Source organism: Ciona robusta, chromosome 6 (assembly GCF_009617815.1).
Source record: "Ciona robusta chromosome 6, ASM961781v2".
In the NCBI taxonomy this organism is placed as follows: Eukaryota; Metazoa; Chordata; class Ascidiacea; order Phlebobranchia; family Cionidae; genus Ciona; species Ciona robusta.
In genome coordinates this window covers 530,952-553,083 of record NC_143240.1, presented here as the reverse complement: position 1 = coordinate 553,083, position 22,132 = coordinate 530,952, and the positions used below count along the sequence as shown (strand labels likewise).

General features: G+C 33.7%; 2 protein-coding genes across 3 annotated transcripts in view; one reads left to right on the top strand and one right to left on the bottom strand.

Moving 5' to 3' along the window:
* The window catches only part of LOC149734623 (7SK snRNA methylphosphate capping enzyme-like), a 113,952-nt gene that overhangs the window by 85,600 nt on the left and 6,220 nt on the right, over positions 1-22,132 (bottom strand). The gene's annotated exons all lie outside the window — the stretch shown is intronic.
* Positions 1,562-22,049, top strand: LOC149734624 (gamma-aminobutyric acid type B receptor subunit 2-like). Of its 2 annotated transcripts, XM_089879862.1 has the most exons (20): positions 1,562-2,178; positions 2,608-2,766; positions 5,831-5,968; positions 6,692-6,862; positions 7,259-7,375; positions 10,280-10,345; positions 11,615-11,785; positions 12,124-12,240; positions 14,500-14,610; positions 14,789-14,930; positions 15,709-15,862; positions 16,793-16,925; positions 17,224-17,331; positions 17,622-17,744; positions 18,300-18,410; positions 19,231-19,367; positions 19,854-20,004; positions 20,213-20,265; positions 20,844-21,015; positions 21,543-22,049. In XM_089879862.1, exons 1-20 carry the CDS (start codon positions 1,603-1,605, stop codon positions 21,651-21,653), a joined length of 3,021 nt encoding a protein of 1,006 aa, XP_089735988.1. In that variant the 5' UTR covers positions 1,562-1,602; the 3' UTR covers positions 21,654-22,049. The 2 variants fall into 2 exon arrangements, with proteins under 2 accessions (XP_089735988.1, XP_089735989.1); XM_089879863.1 differs by lacking the exon at positions 5,831-5,968.

The window sequence follows — 22,132 nt, the reverse complement described above, 5'->3', positions numbered from 1 at the left end:
CATCTTACCCCACAGTACGGTATGCATATTTATAGTAAAAGTTAAATACACAGAACGTAATACTTCGTAATGAAGACAATGTTTAACATTGTCAATGTACATTTGTGGGTTGACGTCTTTGTCGCCGTTTTATCTTATCTCTTATTTACGTAAAGGCGCGTTTCCAGAAGCGCATTTCAAAGTGCACGTATCTCTTTTTTGTTGTTCTTTAAATCTAGGAACTAAAATATTGATTATGACGTCACAATCCTTGCCGTTGTCTTCTAGCATAGTTGAAATTTAATTTCGGTAAAAGCAAACGAAACATTGCTCGCCAATTGCTGTACATGTAAGCAGAATAGCAATTACATTTGGTTTTTAACAGTATATTTTGGGTACTGTTTATATACAAAAGAAATTTTTGCATATTAAACTTAAACTGTTGCAAAAAGGTTTTAGATAATAAAAGGCAGGAGACAGTGTTTAAGTTTACGCTAAACTAGCGTTAAAGAACATATAGAGAAAAATAAGATAAATATTAAATACGAATAACAGAACGAGGCAAAATAAAATAAGAGTAGGATGGGGGAAGATGGGACACATTTTTATTCTATTTCTTGTCCCAATTGGTAAACAAAAAAACATGATACCGTTGTTTATTGTTTAAAACACTATCAGGATATTTGTATATTACGTGTTAACGGTGTCCCATTTTACCCCACACTGCTACAGCATTACAGAGGAGAGAATAGAAAAACCAGTTCAAACTTAGAATATCAATACATTATTTATCCCGTCATGTAACTAAGACGTGAATTAAATGTATAATCGATTTATTTTAAACATTAGCACCGGTATAGTCTTTATTAATACCCCAAAAATTTACAAAATTTAAAATACAAAATTATAACCTAGATTCCAGTAGATTGTACTTATAGCGAAAGATATAGTAGGCGGGTGGGGTGAGATGGGAAATTTTTCTCCTGTCTCATTTGGTAGTGAACAAAGTATATTTACTAAATTATATGACTGTAACTTAACGACTCTAAAAGAGCGTTGTTAAATGTTAAAACACGTTTAGGAAATTTGGGAATTAGGGGCAAACGCTATCCCATCTTACCCCACAGTGCTATATATTCTTTTCGAAAGTATGAGGTTTTGGAAATGGCTGCTTTTAACTAATTCTCATTTGATCTCAGTATAAGGCGCGCATGAATTATGTATATTATATTCCCAAGCTGTCGGAAACGGGTTTGTTTTCTTGAGATTATTACTCGGCCTAGTTCAGGGCAAAGTAAATGCATACGGGCATGTCAGATTGGCATAGTCTAGACAATGTATTGGATTTATGTCAATTTGAAGCAAGAAGAAGACATTTCGTAACCGAAAGAATTTAGATGATATAACCCAAATAGAATTAATTTTATTTCCCGTTAGCGGTGGCTCCATAATTTTGTCGGCATTGTGTAGTACTGTGGGGTAAGATTGAATTTTGTTTGCACCTAATTTCTATATTTCTATATTTTATGATTTTGTTTTTATATTGAATTTATTTTACTAATGTGCAATTTAAAATTCTCTTAGTTTTACGTTTTATTTTCAGACAATGTTTATTCTGTAAAAATGGTTAAATTCTTTTGTAAAAAACTGGTGATTCTTTTGAGCATTTTTCGAACCGCTTTTCCGCATAATGAAGACTATAAACTATTGAGTGCCGATTCAGAAACCTTACCGGCGCATTCTGATCGACGTACATTAAATTTTAAAGCCGATGGAGCTGTGGTTTCAGCGCCCAAACCAAAATTCACGCTTCAAACTGCTTCGGCTAATACTACGCGACAAGGCATACACTTCAACGGCGTCGCTATTGGTACGTCGCTGCTAATTAAACAAAAGACAAGGCTCACTGAAGCAAGTCCTAAAGTGTTACGAAGGCATCAATACAAAACATCGACCATAGAAAGCCCTCCCAAAAGGACGCGCCGGCACAGCGCTAGGAAAAGACAAATCACATTTTTTCCACCTACGCCCTCAGAACCACAGACGCGGATTTTTTGCAAAAATAACAGACTCAAGGGTACTCAGATCGAATATCACCCACAACCTATGAGAGGAGACAATGTAGATCAGATAACGCCAAAGAAATCGCTCTGGGTTGCAGTATTTCTGCCCTTTCCCTCGGAATGGAGTTACAGCAATGTAAGAGAACCTGTTCTGTTAAATTATTAATCTTTTTATAACAACAGATACACGCACACAAATGGATACAGATATACGAGATGTATTAAACCACATATATACACACGTTGGTTATTACCAACCTATGTATTTGTATTACCACGTATATATCGATTCAAAGTGTTTACTTTATTACCTAAAGCAAACTAATAACGCAACCAGCAATGTAATACTATATGATATGTATTCAGCATAACCATTCATCTTGGTTGTGTGGGGTAAGATGGGACATGTTATCTCTATATTGTTCCATTCAATACTCGTAACCTCACGACTTTAAAAAAAGGTATAAATTGTTTAAAGCATGATTAGGAAATATGGGATTTAGGTGCTAAAAAAATCCCATTTTACCCCACAGTAATATACTATTACAAAACTGTATTTTGACAGACCAATACTTCGAAAGAAAATTTCGACCAAAACTACGATTTGGGTGAAGACAGTTTAATGTCGATTTGGAATGGGATAATTCGTTCTTACACCGATGTTAACAGCGATGTAAACCTACTGGAAGATTACGACTTCTGCTTGGAAGCCGTCCATACACCCGTGAGTATATAGATGTACAGTATAGTGCGGAAACGATATCGCAATTTAAAAATGGATAAAAATCACGGCCTACTATAGAGGTATGGTAAAAATACTAAAATTGACCTGAGCCGTAGTATATTGGTTGGCGCGCCTGTCTCTTTTTAGCTCAAGACTTTTATTTGAATGAATGTATTTACTTTATTCTCGCGTAGCCGGAAAACGAGAGTCGTTACTACACAGGTGTTCTGTTTCATACACCTCGTGCCAGCGTACGAGTTACCGCAGGTATGTCACTTTGTGGGTGATTATATTAGGCGGGGATTTTTCGTTTTTTTTATGTATATGGCTGATTTGGACAACTCATTAGTGACCACTGGTTAGAGCAATTGCCTTCAAGTGTCTTGACCAAGGACACATTTACTGCTGCAAATGTGAGCATATGTGTTCTTGAGAAAGACACGACAATTTTGTTTCAATCCAGATTTCCGTTACAGGTTGTCTTAATTGTCTGCCTTACACTACAAATAAAAAAATAAAAATATTCACCCACAAAATAACATACATGGTAACACGTAAGCGAGCACAAGGTGTAATAAACAGAACACCTGTGTTATAACGACTGTCGTTGCGTTTCACGCGACATAAAGCAAGTTACATTCTAATGTGGCAAAAGGGCATTTATTATGTTAGAAATATTAACAAAATCCACAACAAGCTTACAAAATGCGAAAAATTGGTTTAAGTATTTCTTTACACAAAATCCTTTTTATTTATCCTTTCAAAACAGTAAATAAGATTATTTTATTTAAACACCGAAAAGCAAACAACCAACAACAAAATTTCAGTTCATTGTTCCGAATTTATAAGTTTAAATCAACAAGCATAAATGTCAAACTGCTTTAAGAATTGATTGAAAACAACGGTCGGCAATTCGCTTTCATGGCAATCGTAGTAAACCGCTTTATTTTTATTAATTGTTCAGATAAAAGAGCTATTTCCGTATTGCATGAGTGCCCGAAACGTTACTAATAGTAAACCATTAGAGTATAAGTATATATATATAAGATGTTAAACACGCATTGTGTTTAGTTCCAACGAATCGAATTATGCAGAAAAAGAGCTTCTTTCGCTTATGGAAGAATGAATGAATTAATATAACTTACTTTATCCTCGCGTAGCCGGAAAATGACAGCCGTTATATTACAGGTGTTCTGTTTCATACACTTCGTGTCATCTTATGAGTTACCATGTATGGTACTTTGTGTGTATATATTTTTTCTTTTGTATGTATGGCTGATAATTTGGACAAACCATTAGTGACCACTTTTTTTCTGTCCTATATTACTATTTACCGAAATGTAAATTGTGGGACACTAAAAGAGCTTTGGTATTTGTTTAAAACACGATTAGGAATATGAGATTAATTGCTAACAGTATCCCATCTTACCCCACAGTACTATGTTTTACTTAAAACTTTTTCTTAAAATATATTTCGTAACCATCCGGGCATGCAAAAAAGAAAATTACGGGTTACGTTAGGTCAACTGTGAAAAAATAGTGACATATCACGCAATTAATATTTATATACGCCGGAAGAGACACGCGCTAAAAACTGCCTATTGGGAACAGGTCGATAAATTAACACTGCTGTATTGATCTATGAACTGGTAATAATTGGCACGGCATAATATCCTATAGTGCAGCATAGGAATTTCAAGGTATTTTTCGTCGATTAATTGTCTACTGGCGTGTAGCTTATTTTGTTTATTTGTTTTAATGATCTGGTCAGAAGCACCGACAATGTTTTGTTGTTGTACTGTGGGGTAAGATGGGACACCTTTAGCATATAATATCCAAACATCCTGATCGTGTTTTAAACAATTAACAACGGTCTATGGGAGTCGTAAGGATACAGTTTTATGATTCCTTAAATGTTCTTTGTTCACCCAAACCAAATAGGACAAAAAAGGGAATGAAAACATGTCCTATCTTATCCCGCCCGACTATATTTAAAAACTTGTCTGATGTAAAAAACAAACGTGGTAACTTTATATAACATGAAACTTAGGTTATTTCGTCAAATACGATAACGGTGAGACTTTTTTAATTAGCAGTATAGACGGCAGTAATTAAACACGGTAAGGATAAAGACTAAATACGCAGTAAATATAAATCGAGTCGAACTAACAGTATACGAACAAGTGATAACGGTTTTACTCTTTGAATGTTCTTTGTTTACTACCAAATGGGACGAACAAATAGATTGAAAATGTGTCTCATCTTCCCCCACCCTACTATAGTAGGTAGGCGGCGGATGGTCTATACGTTTTAATTCTATGTTTTTGTCCCATTTGGTAATAAACAAACACAAAAATTATAGCATTATGTAACCGTATCCTCACCACTCGTATAAAAAAGCGTTGTTAATGTTAAAATGAGATTACAGAATATGGAAAATTCTTTTCTAACGGGATTCATCTTACCCCCACACTATCTTCTTTAGAGAGTAAAACAAATATAATTGAAAACTTTTTTCGTTTAAACTTTAAATCTGGTACTTAATTCATTCTATTCAATTATAAATCTCCTTTAATAAAGTTTAAATTGGTAGGAATAAAACAAGTCTAAAGTACACATCAAAATGTGTGTATTCTTTTCGCACGCTTTTATTTTTATTAGAAGTTTAACTTAATAATAATTAAACATAAATGGCTCGTTTGTCTTAGTTTTTTTTGGATTTTTTTATTTCTTTTAATTTATGGCTGATAATTTGGATAACCCATTAGTGACCCATTAGTGACCACTGGGTTGGAGCAATTGCCGTGAAGTGTCTTGCCCAAGAACACATACGCCCATAATGGTAGCAACGTCGAGCCTTTAACCCATCACCTCTGGCTTACAGGCAGGCGCGCTAACCACTATACCATAGCGCCGGACAAATCTTTGCCAGAAATCTTTGCTACCGTAATCAAAGAGAAAAATAGTGTTATTAATATTACCACTATTATGTTATTTACGTTAAAAATATTCATCTTTGATAAATAGAGTGATTTAAATATGAGAATAACTGTTACACTTTTAGTGTAATACGGCAAGCGGCATTCGTAGCCTTTTCACACAAATGAAGCGTCGTCCAGAGACCTTGGCGATGATTGGTCCGTCCTGTAACCACGTGACTAGGGCTCTTGCACAAACGGCACGCTGGTGGAATTTAATCCAGGTGTTTTATTATTTCATGTTTTACTATTGTCAGTTTCAAAATACAGTTCTTCGGAATAAGATGGGATACCGTTAACGCATAATATTTCACATTTCTTTACTGTGTTTTGAACAATTAACAGCACTGATTTAAAGTCGTGGTAATACGGGTATATAATTCTATAATTTTTTTAAATGGGACGATACACGACTATAAATATGGTGTATTTTGTGCTAACGGTACCCATCTTACCCCACAGTACTATATACATTTTTTGTAGCTTTACGCACGTTAACTAACAATTTAAAAATGCTGTAACACATATAACTTATTAACCATACAACCTCCTCAAATTTGGAGGTTTGGAAATGCATGGCAGGGTATACCAAAATATACAAGCATGCGTCTACTGCGTTGTTATTGTTGGTACGAACGACTGTTGGCAATTCCCTATACCGATAATATAAATATATACAACATATTGCTGATTTAGGCACGCTTTTTTGAACATTTGGACTACCCATAAGATACCACGTAACTGAGCTATATTGGCAAGTTCTGTTAAAAGCCTTGTCAAAGGACACACGCACGCCCACAACGTTGACAGTATTAAGCCTTTAACCCGGCAACCTATGGTCATACGATACTCACATAAATGATACACGAATGAACTTAAAGACCATTCTATCGTTTTGATTAGTTTTCAAAATCGATTATTCTTATAAGGGGTATCATATTTTTTAGATGTCGTTTAGTGTCAATGACGTTGCATTGTCTAACCGTGACCTGTACCCTACATTCACTCGTACTATACCAAGCCTAAGGGCCCAGTTCATTGCTGTTGTGTCAGTACTGCAACATTATAATTGGTCCGTGGTGGACGTTATACACTCCAATTCACCAAGCGGATTCGAGGTATTTGTATAAACAGGTCTATTATACCATCCTTAATTTTTAGATTTGTCCATCTTTATTAAAAAAGAATGAATAAAAATATGCCAGAAGATCTCTTTCAGTCTTTTAATATACTGTGGGGGAAGATGGGACACCTTTAGCATATAATATCTAAGTATCCTGATTGTGTTTTAAACAATTAACAATAGAGCTGTGAAGATACAGTTTTAAAATCTTTAATTTTTTCTTGGCTACTATCAAATAGGGCAATAAAATAGAATGAAAAGTTGTCCTATCTTTCCCCACCCTACTATATGCCCGACAGAAGCAACATATAAACATATATAAAATATCATAATTTATCTTTTTACGTGCTCATTATAAATCGGATTTTTATATCTTCACCTTATCTAACAGAACTTCAATAGTTTTCTTGAGGTGGTGGCGAGCACAGGGATTTCAATCGGTACCTCAACACCATATCACCCATACAATGCTGGTGTTTTAAAGGGAAACGGCCTTGACCGTCTAAATGTGAGCAATACATTGTTGTATTGATATTATGCCTGTTTTTTTTGTGAAGGTATATATATATATAGTAAGTTGGGGGAAGACGGGACACCTTTGGCATATAATATCCAAACATCCTGATCGTGTTATAAACAATTAACAACAGTCTATAGGAGTCGTAAGGATACAGTTTTATGATTCCTTAAATGTTCTTTGTTCACCACCAAATAGGACAAAAAAGGGAATGAAAACATGTCCTATCTTACCCCGCCCGACTATATATGAAAACTTGTCTGATATAAAAAACAAACTGGGTAACTTTATATAACATGAAACTTAGGGTATTTCGTCAAATACGATAACAATGAGACTTTTTTAATTAGCAGTATAGACGGCAGTAAATAAACCTGCTATGGATAAAGGATAAATACACAGTAAATATAAATCGAATCTAACTAATAGTATACGGACAAGTAATGTACTCATCGTAGTTATATTTGATTAAAATACTGATAATAATATCGGTAAATATGTCAAATTCAGGACTAGACTTACGATTATGTGATTTTTTTCTGTTAATTTTGTTTATGCTGCTATATTGCGTACGAGAGACGATTAAACTATATAAAGGGTATATAGGGATAAGCTTTTAATATCTTCATGTATTGATTCTGGATAAAGCAAAATCCTGGCAGACACCGCGGTTTCTAATATATGATCAAAACATAAACACGTATGTTACTTTTCTGTGGAAATTGGTATAAGTATTATTGCTATAATAAGTATAGTAGGATGGGGGGAGATGGGACACCTTTTTATCTTATTTTCTCGTGCATTTTGGTAGTAAACAAAGAACATTTAAAGAGTTATAAAACCTTGTCCTCGCGACTTTCATAGACCGTTGTTAATTGTTTAAAACACGATCAGGATATTTATATATTTTGTGCTAACGGTGTCCCATCTTCCCCACCCCACTATTTATAGTTATGTGGGGTAAGATGGGATATTGTTAACCTATACTCCCATATTTCCTGATCGTGTTTTGAGCAATTAACAGAACTATTTAAAAGTCACCAAACTATACGGTTTCATAACTGTAAATATGATTTTGTTTACTACTAAGTGGTACGATTAATGAGAATGAAAACATGTTCCGTCTTACTCCATATCACTAAACTACACCAATATGCTTTAGCAGAGTCCATATATAAACATGAGTTATTTCATCACCATAGAAATCTTACAGGGCAACCAAATGGGGCTAATTTCGCCGATTGTTTACCCTAGCAACGGGAATTTTTAAACAGATTTTTCTGCTAAGTCGCAGTTTATTTATAAAACTCAAAAACTTCAAGTCACTTTTGGGCTTTAATAAATCTACACATCTACTTGAAAATTTGATTTTCTTCAATCTGCATCCTGTATTTGTATTAAAAACATAAAATATATTAGACTTAGCTATATACGTTCATATTTATATTATGTCTATGATCAATTTAGCCCCATTTGCTGTGTGCTATGTGATTTCTATGGGCGACATGAAATAACTCATGTTTATATACGGACTCTGTGCTTTAGCCATTGATAAATAATACATTGTCTAAAATACAAGTTATGCGATGTACACGGCCTACTTTGATAGAGATATCTCTAGTTGTACCAAGTCTAATTCACCTAACGGATTTAGACGAGCGTATCTGCTACACTAAGACTTATGTCAATACGAAAATAAATTATTTACATTCCATCAATCAAAATTTCCACGCAACAAAATCGACAGATCGAATATGCTGTTCGTACACATTGTACTAATATATTGTGACTTTTATGAAATCATATTAAAAAGAATTGATTAAAAGCGCAAAAATCAGTTAAATTATCGTTTCAGTTATAATTAAATAGACACTCCAATTGTGTAATATAACAGTCTATTGGTTTAACAGACATACGCTTTGGAAAAATTAAATGAATGTAAGACAGTTAAAGGTACTAACCTATTGTATACGTCAGTATGGCTATATGCATGACACACAAGCGAAAAAAGTTGTGCGGTTTAGAATATATAGTAGGGTGGGGTAATATGGGACACCTTTTCTTTCTTTTTTCCTTGTCTCATTTGGTAGTGAACAAAGAACATTTAAAGAATTATAAAGCTGTATCCTCACGACTCCCAGAAACCGTAGGTAATTGTTTAAAACATGATCGGGAAATTTGGATATTATGCTTAAGGTGTCCCGTCTCCCCACCCTAAGACTCAGTGCGCGGTTCAAATTATTTAATTAAGACAAAACAAACATCCGTGTTGCGGTGTTCCGGTTGTGGAGCCGAACCTATGCATAATTTAAGCATAATTACGTATAGCTCCTTGTATAGTTAACTTATCGTGGTGTTTAATAGCATTTCTTATCTCTTCTGCAGTTATTTTGCCCCTTGAGGCAGATTGAAAAAAATAAATTCTATAATTCATTTTTAACTGGCAATAATTTGTTTTCTGTTAAGCGGTTATATAGTTCTGTATGGTAAGATGGGACCCCGTTAGCACGTATTGTCTAAATATTCTGATCGTGTTTTACACAATTAACAACGGTCTACCGGAGTCGTGAAGATAACAATTTTACAATTCTTTGAATGTTCTTTGTGTACTACCAAATGGGATATAGACACGGCCTGCAAAAAGAGTCGGCATTCGTTAAGACAAGGCCTGCAAAAAGAGTCGGCATTCGTTAAGACACGGCCTGCAAAAAGAGTCGGCATTCGTAAAGTAACGGCCCATACGAAAAAAGTTGACTGTAATGATGCCTGTCTCTAAACCTGCCACACTTTCATGCTTTATTTATCTATCATTAATCTATCTACACAACAATTCATTGACATATGTACCAATACTTGGTATAAAAAATCTAATTATGTGAATATTTATTTGAACAGGAGACAAGAAACAACGTGAAGATATTCCTCGGGGCAAGCAAAGATGCGTTTGACATGTTTTGCCAGGTAAACAATAGAAAATTCATTGAATAAATAAACGTAACTCATTATCTTCTCGTGGCGGGGCAATATCAACAGTATTAACACGACTAAATTTATTTATGCAAGCAGTTTGGAGTTTCGGTTGCTTTGCAAAACTTCTTACTTTCTGTCCTAATATATTTGTGAATTGTTAAGCATTGCAAAGTTGTTGCTCCATACAAAACTTATTGTACAGTAGGGTGGGGGAAGATGGGACACTTTTTAGCTCTATTTTCTCGTCCCATTTAATAGTAAACGAAGAACATTCAAAGCATTATAAAACTATATCCTCACGTCTTCCATAGACCACCGTTAGTTGTTTTAAACACAATCAGGATACTTAGATATTATGTGCTAAAGGTGTCCCATCTTCCCCCACCCTACTATATGTTTTAAAAATATGCCAGAACCTTTGCATTACGTAAAGAAACGACAACTTTGGTTTACAAAACGATTACAAATATATAGTAGGGTGGGGAAAGATGGGACACCACTAGCACATAACATAAAAATATCCTGATCGTGTTTTAAAGGATTACCAACGGTCTATGGAAGTCATGAAGATACGGTTTTATTCTTAAGATATTCTTTGTTTGCTACCAAATGAGACTGGAAATAGTAATTAAAACGTGTCCCATTTTCACGCCACTATATATGGGTTTCATTGACTATATAATTTAATGTTGCCAGCCCCGCATTTTTTACCGATACTTTAATGTTAAAAGGTGTGGGGCACTATTAAGGTGTCCTAATTATCGATCGCCCAAATTTCTCAAGCGTGATAAAAATGACTTGAAAGCTATTAGTCATGCTATTGGTTGTATTGAAATATTAATGACCACGCCGATTATTATTGAAGGTATTAGAACCGTGGCGGTTTAGTTGGGCGCCGTGGTTCAGCGGTTAAAACGCTCAGTTATAGGTTACGGGTTCGAGGCTCAGTGCTCTCACCGTTTTTGTCGTAAGTGTGTCGTTGGGCAGTTGCTCCAACCCTAAGGTAAATTACGATTTGTCTGAATAGTCCACCATAATAAAACGTATTACCGTTTATAAAGATACATATATGGTAACTCATAGACGGGCACGAGGTGTATCATACAGACATTCGTGTTATAACGAGTGTCGTTGCATGTACATGGTGACTCGTAAGTGGGCACAAGGATAATAAAACACAGCGTGTTATAACTACTACCGTTGCCCCCGCGACGCGAGAATAAAGCAGTTCTATTCATTCATTAGCTGATTACTTTTTAGATTTCCCTTCATTACCCAAACCTCAAAGCCAGTCGAAAAGTGTGGATATTAACTGGGTACGTAAGTGACCATTGGTGGAAACAAAGCGTTGAAAATTGTTCGTCGGATGACGTAAGAAGTGCGATTCAAGGACATTTCCTTGTCGACGCTCGAAGCGTGAATAATATGAAGGTATGTGGTAACATAGCCTATTCAATACATTGAGTGTAATATAATACAGAGGTGTAATTAAGCTTACGTAACGGCGATCTGTTAATTTCTTGCTAAAATTCAGCACACATACATATATAGTAGGGTGGGGATGACGGAACACCTTTGGCACATAATATACAAATATCTTAAGCGCATGTTAAACAATTAACAACAATCCATGTGAGTCGTGGAAACACGGTTTATAATTCTTTGAACTACTTTGTTTACTATCAAATGGGAAGTAAAACTAAAATAAAAAGGTGTTTCTGACTATAAATATTATACGTTTAAACACTAACTAACTTATTTTTTCGTAGAATAAGACCGCAACACAAGATTTCAGTAACGAACGAACCACAGTAACGTCGTCGCTTACATCTTATGCATATGATGCTGTACTGTCCGTGGCAACTGCTCTGGATGAAACGATAAAGGTATTATGTGTAATCTTTATACCAGAGTTCGTATATAAACATATTAGATGCAACTTCCGGCGCCGTGGCGTAGTGGTTAGCGCGCCTGCCTTTAACCATTAGGTAATGGGTTCAAGGCCTTTCGCTGCTACCATTGTGGGCGTATGTGTCCTTGGGCAAGACACTTAACGACAATTGCTCCAACCCAGTGGTCACTAATGGGTTGTCAAAATTATCAGCAAAGTAACATACAAGGTAACTCGTAAGCTGGCACGAGGTGTTAAACCCGTGTGATAACGACTGTCGTTTTCCGGCCACGCGAGGATAAAGTAAGTTTCATTCATTCATTCAACTTTTATTTACGGACTGTTTATATGCGGCCTCTGCTTTGTACCGATGATGTAATACTATTGACCATTGAGAGGGTTAAAGTCGATAGTGGTTTTGTGAGTAAAAAATATTCAAATATACGTCCAACGCAATGCATATAGTTGCGCACTTAGAAGTCTTTAAACGATTTCACTACTGTCCATTTAAAAATAAATAAATACATTTTTAAATATACTTTTTTTATTTTGAAAAAACTTGAAATTTCGGAAATTTCTCAGGGCAAATTTTAGGACTACGTGAAAGGACAACAGTTTTAATGTTCTTTTGTTGTGATTGGTATATAAGCCAATGCTGTTTTTTTTTGTTTGTACCAATTGATAACATTGTATGTCAAATAATGGTGCACCTGCATATGTGCTTACGTTTTGAAACATCTGCTACCAATGTCTTGTAATGAGTTTTTGTAAGAGTTAAGCTGTTACACTGCAGACAATGTTAAATTAAAGAACTGTACTACATTTGAGATTACATGCGGAAAGCGAAAATCATTGCAATACACAATAATGGCAATTTTAAACTGTACTTATACTAAAATGAGCTGTCATTATACCACAAAAAGTGCCTAGAATTTGGGTCCCACATATTTACTTTCAGAGAGGCCCATAAATTTGTTGTAATTGTTTTAATTTATAATGTTAATGTTATGATATAAATATCTGCAAAACATTAAATTAAAATCTTGTAGTTTTTTAAAGGGGTTATTTACATGTCTGTAAGAGTCATTTAGGGTTCAGAACCAAAACTTAGAAGGTATTGGATTTACCTAAATAAAAAAAATATGGTTTTAAGTTGTTTTTTTTTATAAATTTCTTTATTTGTTTGCTTTTTAAAATTTAATATTGTTTTTCAAAGCAAGCCAAAAACTAAAAATAAGTCTATATATCTACATTAAAATCTAATTAGGTGTGAAAGCTTTTGTCTAAAGTGTAATTTGACATTGATATAATCATTGTATGTAAACCTCTTTAATAATGCAATGGCATGAGATTGGCCCTGAAACCTTATAAAAGTATATTAAGGTTTGAGAATACACAACAAATATTTGAGAATACATAACAAAAATTTGTTTTATTTATAAATTTTTGTACATAGTTGTTTAAATATGTAAATTTGTAAGTGATATTTTTTGAGAGGGGCGTGATATTTTAAGACGACCTTTTTGTTTAATGGGTTGAAAGAGAATCTGTCTTGTTAAGGTACACACACAAGCCCAAAATGATGTCAACATTAAAGCAAGATTGTTGTTTCCTTTAATATATGCATGTACAGGCACAAACCTGGGGTGGCGGGGTAGACAGTTCCACCCTGTAATTTTCTGCATTGCATTATTTAATAAATATTCGAACCAAATAAAAACAAAATAATTTTTGTATCTCTGCCCATGCATTTTAAAAAGTTTGAGGCCTATGCAAGCATGCATGTAATGGTTAAAAATCTCTACATAGAAGAATTACTTTCACTACTAGCATTAAAATATATAAATATTAACTTTATTTGTCTAATCGATCGATTACTGTAGCAAAGGATTAGAAATATTTTAATTGAAAAAGTAAGATATAGCGACAAAACAACAGTTGTTAAAACACTCTTACAGTTTTAAACAAATTCACATTAAACTGGAAGAAAATAAGTATAGTTGCTTCACATAGCAGACAAATGTAGCATTTATTATCAATAAATTAATGTTAAAATTTTATTAATTAATTCCTAAGTTTGTAAAACTTATGACTTACTTAACCTAAATTGTATAAATGCCAGTACCACTGCTAGAATATGTGGATAGAGCATTAAGTACTTGTAACTTCCAATCAATAATAAACCTGCCATGCTTTTTGACCAATGAATGATGTATCTTCATAAAATATTAATTAAAACATTTTTTTTTGACAGATGAGGGAAATAAATAAGATTCAGAACTTAAACAACTTATCTCAAGGGAATGAAACTTTTCGTACAACCTTCCAATCATCGTTTAATTTTGTCCAACTTTCAGGAATCTCTGTAAGTCAAAGTAATTGTATTTTAATGCATTGTTTTTTAGAATCAATAACTGTTCAGAGTTTAGCATTTATAAATATTGAATAAATGGGCAACGTCGTTTTAAAATGATTGTTCTGTTTCCTCCACCTTGTACCTGCTAAGGAATTTCCACATAGCAAAGACTAAATTCTATTTGCAGGGCAATGTTAGTTTTAAGAATGGAGAACGAATTGGCACTCTTACAATTCGTCAGTTTATTAACGAAAGTTACGCCAAAATTGGAAACTATGAAATGATAACGTCACAGTTTGTATTGAACAACAGAAAGGTGGTTTGGCCAGGTATGCATTATGTTAAATGAATAATTGACCCACCCCTAACCATAATCGGAGAGAAAAATAAAGTTATTATTATTTGTCTTAGCGTACACCATTTTGAAACATTCTGCCGAAAAATCAAACAAATCTATGAGCACAGCTTTAATCAGTGATTAAATAAGAGAAATATTCCTAGTTTGATATATATAAACCTTATATATAAAATTTTCCATCTAAATTCTAAACCTGCTTTTTATTTGTCTTTTTAATTACTGTAAAAGATTTAAAAGTGTTTTAAACGAAAAGACAGGATATAGTGACAAAACAACAGTTGCTAAAACACAGTTATAGATAAAAACATATTTACATTTACTGTGAAGAAAATAAGCGAAGTCATATTTATAGGAACAAAACAGTAGTTAACACGTTAACTTGTAGAACCGGCGTCGTGGTATAGTGGTTAGCGCGCCTGCCTGTAGGGTAACCCAGAGGTAATGGGTTCAAGGCTCGACGCTGCTATCATTGTGGGCGTATGTGTCCTTGGGCAAGACACTTAACGGCAATTGCTCCAACCCAGTGGTCACTAATGGGTTGTCTAAATTATCAGCCATACATAAAAAAAAACTCCAAAAAAATAATTATCACCCACAAAGTAACATACATGGTAACTCGTAAGCAAGAGGTGTTTAACCCGTGTGATAACGACTGCCGGCCACGAGAGGGTAAAGTAAGTTACATTCATTCATTCATATCATAATAAATTACCATTTAACATGATTTAGCACTATAAAACATTCAACAGGCAATAGAGGGCCACCTTTAGCTGCACCAGAAACAATATTTCGAATCCGATATCTTTCAACTTACGTCATGACTGGTGTTGTATTGATGTCATTCGGTGGGATTACATTAGCATGCGGATTTCTCGGTTTTAACTTCAAACACAAAGAGATAAGGTATTTTTGGTTTATATGTTTCAACACTTAAAAGAAATCAGAGTCAATGCATTACAACTGAATAAATAAAATTATGAAAAGGATACTAGATTCAAAGCTTGGTACTGCTCTATGTAATACAAATATTCAATTTTAATTTGTTTGAGTCGTTTTTTAAATGTAAAAATATTGCCAAAATATTAAATTAATGCTGTCTTTTAATTTCTAAAGTTAAATGCCTATATTTCATAAGATATTATGTAATGCCTTTTTTGTACATTTCTGGTAATTTTAGTTCATTTATTATAGCTATTTTTAAAAAAGCCTCAATCGTTATTTTACCAATTTAGAATGTCACTTGTTGCGTACATGCAAATCAATAGAAAGATTTTCTGTCTTACATTAAGATTATTTTGATAAAATGCTTTTTCATTCTCTGTTGTGTTTTATTTTAGTAAAAAGATAGACTTTGGCCTTCTGCATTTGATAGGCAAATAATTTCGAAAAATTAATAATGAGTTGTAAGGGTGTTTTTTGGCTTTAAGCTAAAGCTTTTTTTAGCTTACAGCAAAGTAAAATACAACTTCTGAGCTGCCCTATTTAGTCAAGCTCTACCAAAGTATTTTTGGTGTTATTGTTTTTTCCAAATTGTCAAGCAAAGGCCTAGGTTTATTAAAAAGTTAAATTTAGCTTAAAAGTATGTTTTTTGCCGCATAATCTGTAAAACTTAATTGCATACTGTATAATAAATGCATGATAGTTTTAAAATTAAAGGAATATATTTTATTTTTTCATACACCCTGTGTCCTTGAACGTCTGGTAAATTTTTGAACATCTGGTAAATTTTTGAATGTTTGGTAACCTTTAGCGGAATTAGGCCTGAGCCCACTACCCTAATTAGGGCTGAAATATTTAAACAAACTTAAATTTTAACGATGTTTTGAATTTTAGGATCATCAAAATGTCCAGCCCCAATCTTAACAATGTGATAGCAACTGGTTGTGTGATTGCTTACATTTCATTGATACTGATGGCAATTGAAAGCAAACAAGTATCTCCGTATATATTTGATGTTCTTTGTAAGGTATGTCTTTATACATATTTAGTTAATGAATGAATGTAACTTACCTTATCCTCGCGTCGCCGGAAAACAACAGTTTTTATAACAACAACAGTCGTTTTGTTTCTTACACCTTTTTCTTGCGTCTTATGCTAGAGTTACCATGCATGTTACTTTGTGTAGTGCATTTGCCTATCTGCTACATACTTTTATTAGGTATCCTCATGACTTTAAAAGCGTGTTGTGAATGTCCAAAATGATAAAATGAAATCTTATACGCTAACAGCATCAATAACCTTGTGTTATATATATTTTTATTCAGGTGCGGCAGTTTTTACCCCCTTGTGCATTTACGTTGGCATTTGGAACAATGTTTCTAAAAACGTGGAGAGTGCACGCCATCTTTACAAATGTCACAGTAAAAAAGCAGGTAAACAGGTGTTAATAAAAACTCAATAGTGTTTTTAAAATCTAGACAATGTTTTTTGGGGTTTGTTTTAATAATTAAAACTTAAATTTGGTAAGGTCTTTAGTCCAACTGTACATACTTATAGCAATGTGTTGAAAAACAACCACAGCGATTCAGAAATAATTAGTCGAACCATTTTGTTAAACTTTTTTTTGATTTTTCGTTGGTTGGACTAATTTATTAGTTGGATTTTTTTTTTTTTTTTTTTAGTAACATATCATTTTTTGCTTAAACCTTTGTTACTTTTTTAGGTTATAAAAGATTACAAACTGTTTGGAATCTTGAGTATATTTCTCTTTGTTGATGTCATAATACTGATCACGTGGTTCGCAGTAGATCCAATGAGGCGCGTTGTAAAAAATTCAACCAATGAGGTAAGATCAGAGGTGACAATCTTTTACATTTGTTGTCGCCCACTGGTCATTAATTAGTTGTTTAAATTTCTATATGAGGAAGTATTAAAACAAACAGAGATCTTCTAAACAAGCATCAGGTGTATGGAAACTATCTGTGTTATTATAACTGCCATTAATGTTTGTATAAAAAAATATTTATAAGAAACAAAAAATCACAATTTACCTATAGTGTTACTCATAAACTAGCATGTGTTGTATAAAATATACCCCCCATATTATAAATTATAACTTTCAAACTTGCCCTGCAAATGCGAGTACTTATATTATTATAACAATAACTATATTTGTCTCTTCGATCATGGTAGCGAAAGTTTAAAAATATTTAAACGAAAAGACAGGATATAGCCAAAAAACAACAGTTGTTAAAACACGCTTACAATTAAAAACATATTTACATTTAATATGAACAAAATAAGCGTGGTCTCTACACCTAGCACTCTAGCAGGACAAACGAGCCATTTATATACTATTATAAGTTAAATATCTAATAGAAACAAAATCCATGTATTCCAGATATGGAAGGAAGGTGGACAATATGTGATTATTCCACAGAATGAGTTCTGCACAAGTGACTACACGTTTATATGGATGGCCATTGTATGTTCATACAAAGGGATACTGCTGGTAGGTTTAAATTTTTTGTGAAAACACAGCATATTCTATTATGTGTGAGAACCTACAACATGTTAGGGAACCTGGGAATAGTCACAGCATAGTTTTTAATATGTGTTTTCAACTAAGATTTCAGAATGTATTTTATCATGAAGTTTTAACTAAAATTGTAAAATAAACTAAGTATCTCATGTAAATGATAATGATCACTTTTTAACCTGTGTCAGACAACTAAAATTTATCTTGTTGTAATATACTGTAATGCATATGAGTATAAGATTGCTTACTATATGTGGTGGATTCACATACCTTTTGCTACTTCCCAGTAAGCAAATTTCCAATTTTGACAAATTTGCCCACCTATCAGAAAAAAGTAAGTTATTTGTTAGTGTTTTAAGTCTTACCCAAAGACACACCCTCCATAATGGTAACAGCATTAAGCTTAGCACCTAATCATTACCACATAATCTACTACATTCGCTATATGAGTGAATGCATGAATGAATGAAATTTATTTTGTTTCCTTGGTTGCGATAACGAAGAACAAGAGAGGGCTTTTTGATAAAGAAAGAAATAATTTTATGCATAAAAAGCATGGATGTTACACCCTACAGGCGATACAATCTCAAAAATAAATAACTAACGTTTAATTAAACATATTAAAGTTCTTCTAATTGAAAGAAAAGTGTGCGTAAGAATAAGTGTGCGTAAGAAAAAGTGTGTGTAAGAAAAAGTGTGTTTACATACCATCTTTTCGTTTCAAATGTTTCTAAATCTTAACTCCCATGATCAAAGAGACAAACATAGTTTTTATTAATGATATTTTATACAGGTTTTTGGTCTTTTCTTGGCATGGAACACTCGACATGTTGCGTTACCTACGCTCAATGATAGCAAGTACATTGGTGTGAGTGTTTACATAACGGTGATTACATGTGTCATTGGACCGACCACTTCATTTGCTCTCAAGTAGGTTTTAATGTGCATCTCCTTGTGCTTAATGTATAAACAGATATATTAATACCCGTATGAGAGAAAAGTTAGACCGGTGATTTTTAAAGAAACGTTCAGAAATTTGTCAACTTTAAGAAAATTCAATAAAATCTTTTTTACTAAAGACTTAATACGAAAAATGCTTATTAGGCATGTATGTGTTATTTTGTTCATGTTGTTGTTTTTGTTTTTCCCAAATAGGCTTTCTGTTTAATGAATAAATAAACAATGGATTGTAACTTATGAACCCTACGGGTTACAATTTTTACAATGCATTAGTAACCAGAGTGGGTTGAAGCAACAACGTAGAATATTTTGCCCAAGAGCGGATTCGCTCACATATTTTGCACATGCCACAATGGTAGCAACATCGAGACTCAAACCCAGTGTCTTTTGGTTTCATTGCAAGTGGTGTAACCACTGCAACGTTTTAAATAAAAAGACCATTTTTTTATTTTTTAGAGATTACCATGATATTTCGTATGCCATTACATCAGTATCAATACTCCTGTGCACTACTGCCACCCTGTGTTTGGTGTTTGTACCCAAAGTAACAGCACTAAGGCGTCTGGGTGACAGGCCGGATAACTCAATGCAGATACGCTTGCATGGGGTAAGTATTCAAACATCATCTAATGCTATCAATCTTTTTAGCGCACCATCAGTTGTTTTATATATAATCTATGTTTCCTTCCCTTTTTAAACAGTTTTTTGGGGGTGAACGTTCTTGATTATTTTTTTTTACTAATAGTCGTTCACTATGAATTCCCATTTTATTTATGTAATATTGTTGCCCATTATTTCTAACTTTGCGCTTACAGTTAAAAAGCAAAGAAAGGCAGCCATTGAGAAGTCTTGTGTCTATGACAGTCAGGTAAAGTATCCAACTATTTTTCTGACAAATAATAGCTTTATTTTCATTGCTTGGTTTAATGACTGTAATTTACTGTTAACCAACGGTTTATGTTTAATATAATAAAATAATGAATGGATGAATGAATGTAACTTACTTTATCCTCGCGTGGCCGGAAAACGACAGTCGTTATCACACGGGTTTAACACCTCGTGCCAGCTTACGAGTTACCATGTATGTTACTTTGTGGGTGATTATTTTTTGGGGATTTTTTATTTTTTTATGTATGGCTGATAATTTGGACAACCCATTAGTGACCCTTGGGTTGGAGCAATTGCCGTTAAGTGTCTTGCCCAAGGACACATACGCCCACAATGGTAGCAGTGTAATGTAACTGATTTATTCCTATGTGATGGCCTAACGTAAGGTTGTAACTTGAAGTGTATGAAACGGAACACCCATGTTATAACAACTGTCATGCGCTACTATGCCAGAATCAATAAGTTACATTTATTCTAAACCAAATGTATACACCTTTGTAGTTGCCTGTTTTTTTCTACTATTTGACGATTCATTTATTTTTTGTAATTTGATTTCAGCCCATTTTCTGGTAATATGTCTGGCTACCCTGCACGCTCTGGAACGGGAGAATCCACTATAGAAGATAAACAAAGCAGTTCAACATCTGAACAAAATGGCTTACTAGCAAATGAAGATATAGTTAAAAAGCTAAAAATTGAGAAAACTAAACTAGAAAAAGATTTTAAAAAGGTGATGGAACTAATATTGTGCAAGTTTTCATTTTTTATGGAACCCAACTTTAAAAGTTATTTTATACACCTCATGCCCATTTACAAATTCAATATTTGTAACTTTGTGTTTTTTTTGGTATGGCTGACAGTTCTGATAATGCATTAGTGATCATTAAATTTGTAAAGTGTCCTTTTTAAATTGTTTTCTGCTGCATAGGCGCCAAACCTGGGTGGCAGAGTAGGCCAGCATACCCTGGAGTTTTTGTACTAAATTGGTAAACATTACAACCGCTTTTACAACGTTTGGCAGATTTGGCTACTATAGATACAGTTTAATATATAAAATGATTCCTTTGGAATATTGGTGTAAAGTGTAGTTAGTATCTATAACACAATAATCATCCACAAAATAACATACATGGTAACTCGTAAGCTGGCACGAGATGTTAAACCTGTGTTATAACGACTGTCGTTTTCCGGCCACGTGAGGATAAAGTAAGTTACATTTATTCATTCATTCATTACATTTATTCAATCTTTTTTTAGGCTTGTGAGCTGCATGAACGACTAGAAAAGACCACACTATCACCAGACTCGTGCTACATACAGATTATGAAAGAATCAAAACCTACACATCAAAGCTTGTCCGGCATATGACATAGCAAACTGTATTAATACCGTTTGCATAAGCTCTACTTTTTACAAAGTATACACTACCAACAAATGTGATATATAGGCAAAGAGACAGTTTCATTGCTCTATGTCAGAGATATATAAAGCAAATGATACTACTGTGGTAAAACTTGGAGCTTAATCATAAGTCCCTTGGCTTGCCTTGCTATAGGACCTTGCTCTAGTAGAGTATATTACACCTGGGGGTATTGTTTTAAATGCACATATGTCAATTAAGGAGCAGAGGTGTCCTGCTTTTATTTATTATGTAAGTCACTTGAGTTTATTGTATTTCTTCCACTGTGGAAACTCTGATGAAATAAGTTTCGTGATCATTCATAAGTTGCATTTCGTCCATTAAAGAGTTTAAAGAATGAATAATGAATGATTGAAAGTAACTTAATTATCCTCTTGTAATAGGGCAAAGATAGTCTTTATACACGAGTTTAGTTTCATACACCTCG

Bases quoted from the DNA above. Each gene is read 5' to 3' on its own strand.
- LOC149734624 (XM_089879862.1), top strand. From the start codon at position 1,603: ATGGTTAAATTCTTTTGTAAAAAACTGGTGATTCTTTTGAGCATTTTT. The intron at 7,376-10,279 runs GTGAGCAATACA...TTATTTGAACAG, and splicing joins ACGGCCTTGACCGTCTAAAT to GAGACAAGAAACAACGTGAA. The intron at 21,016-21,542 runs GTGATGGAACTA...ATCTTTTTTTAG, and splicing joins TAGAAAAAGATTTTAAAAAG to GCTTGTGAGCTGCATGAACG.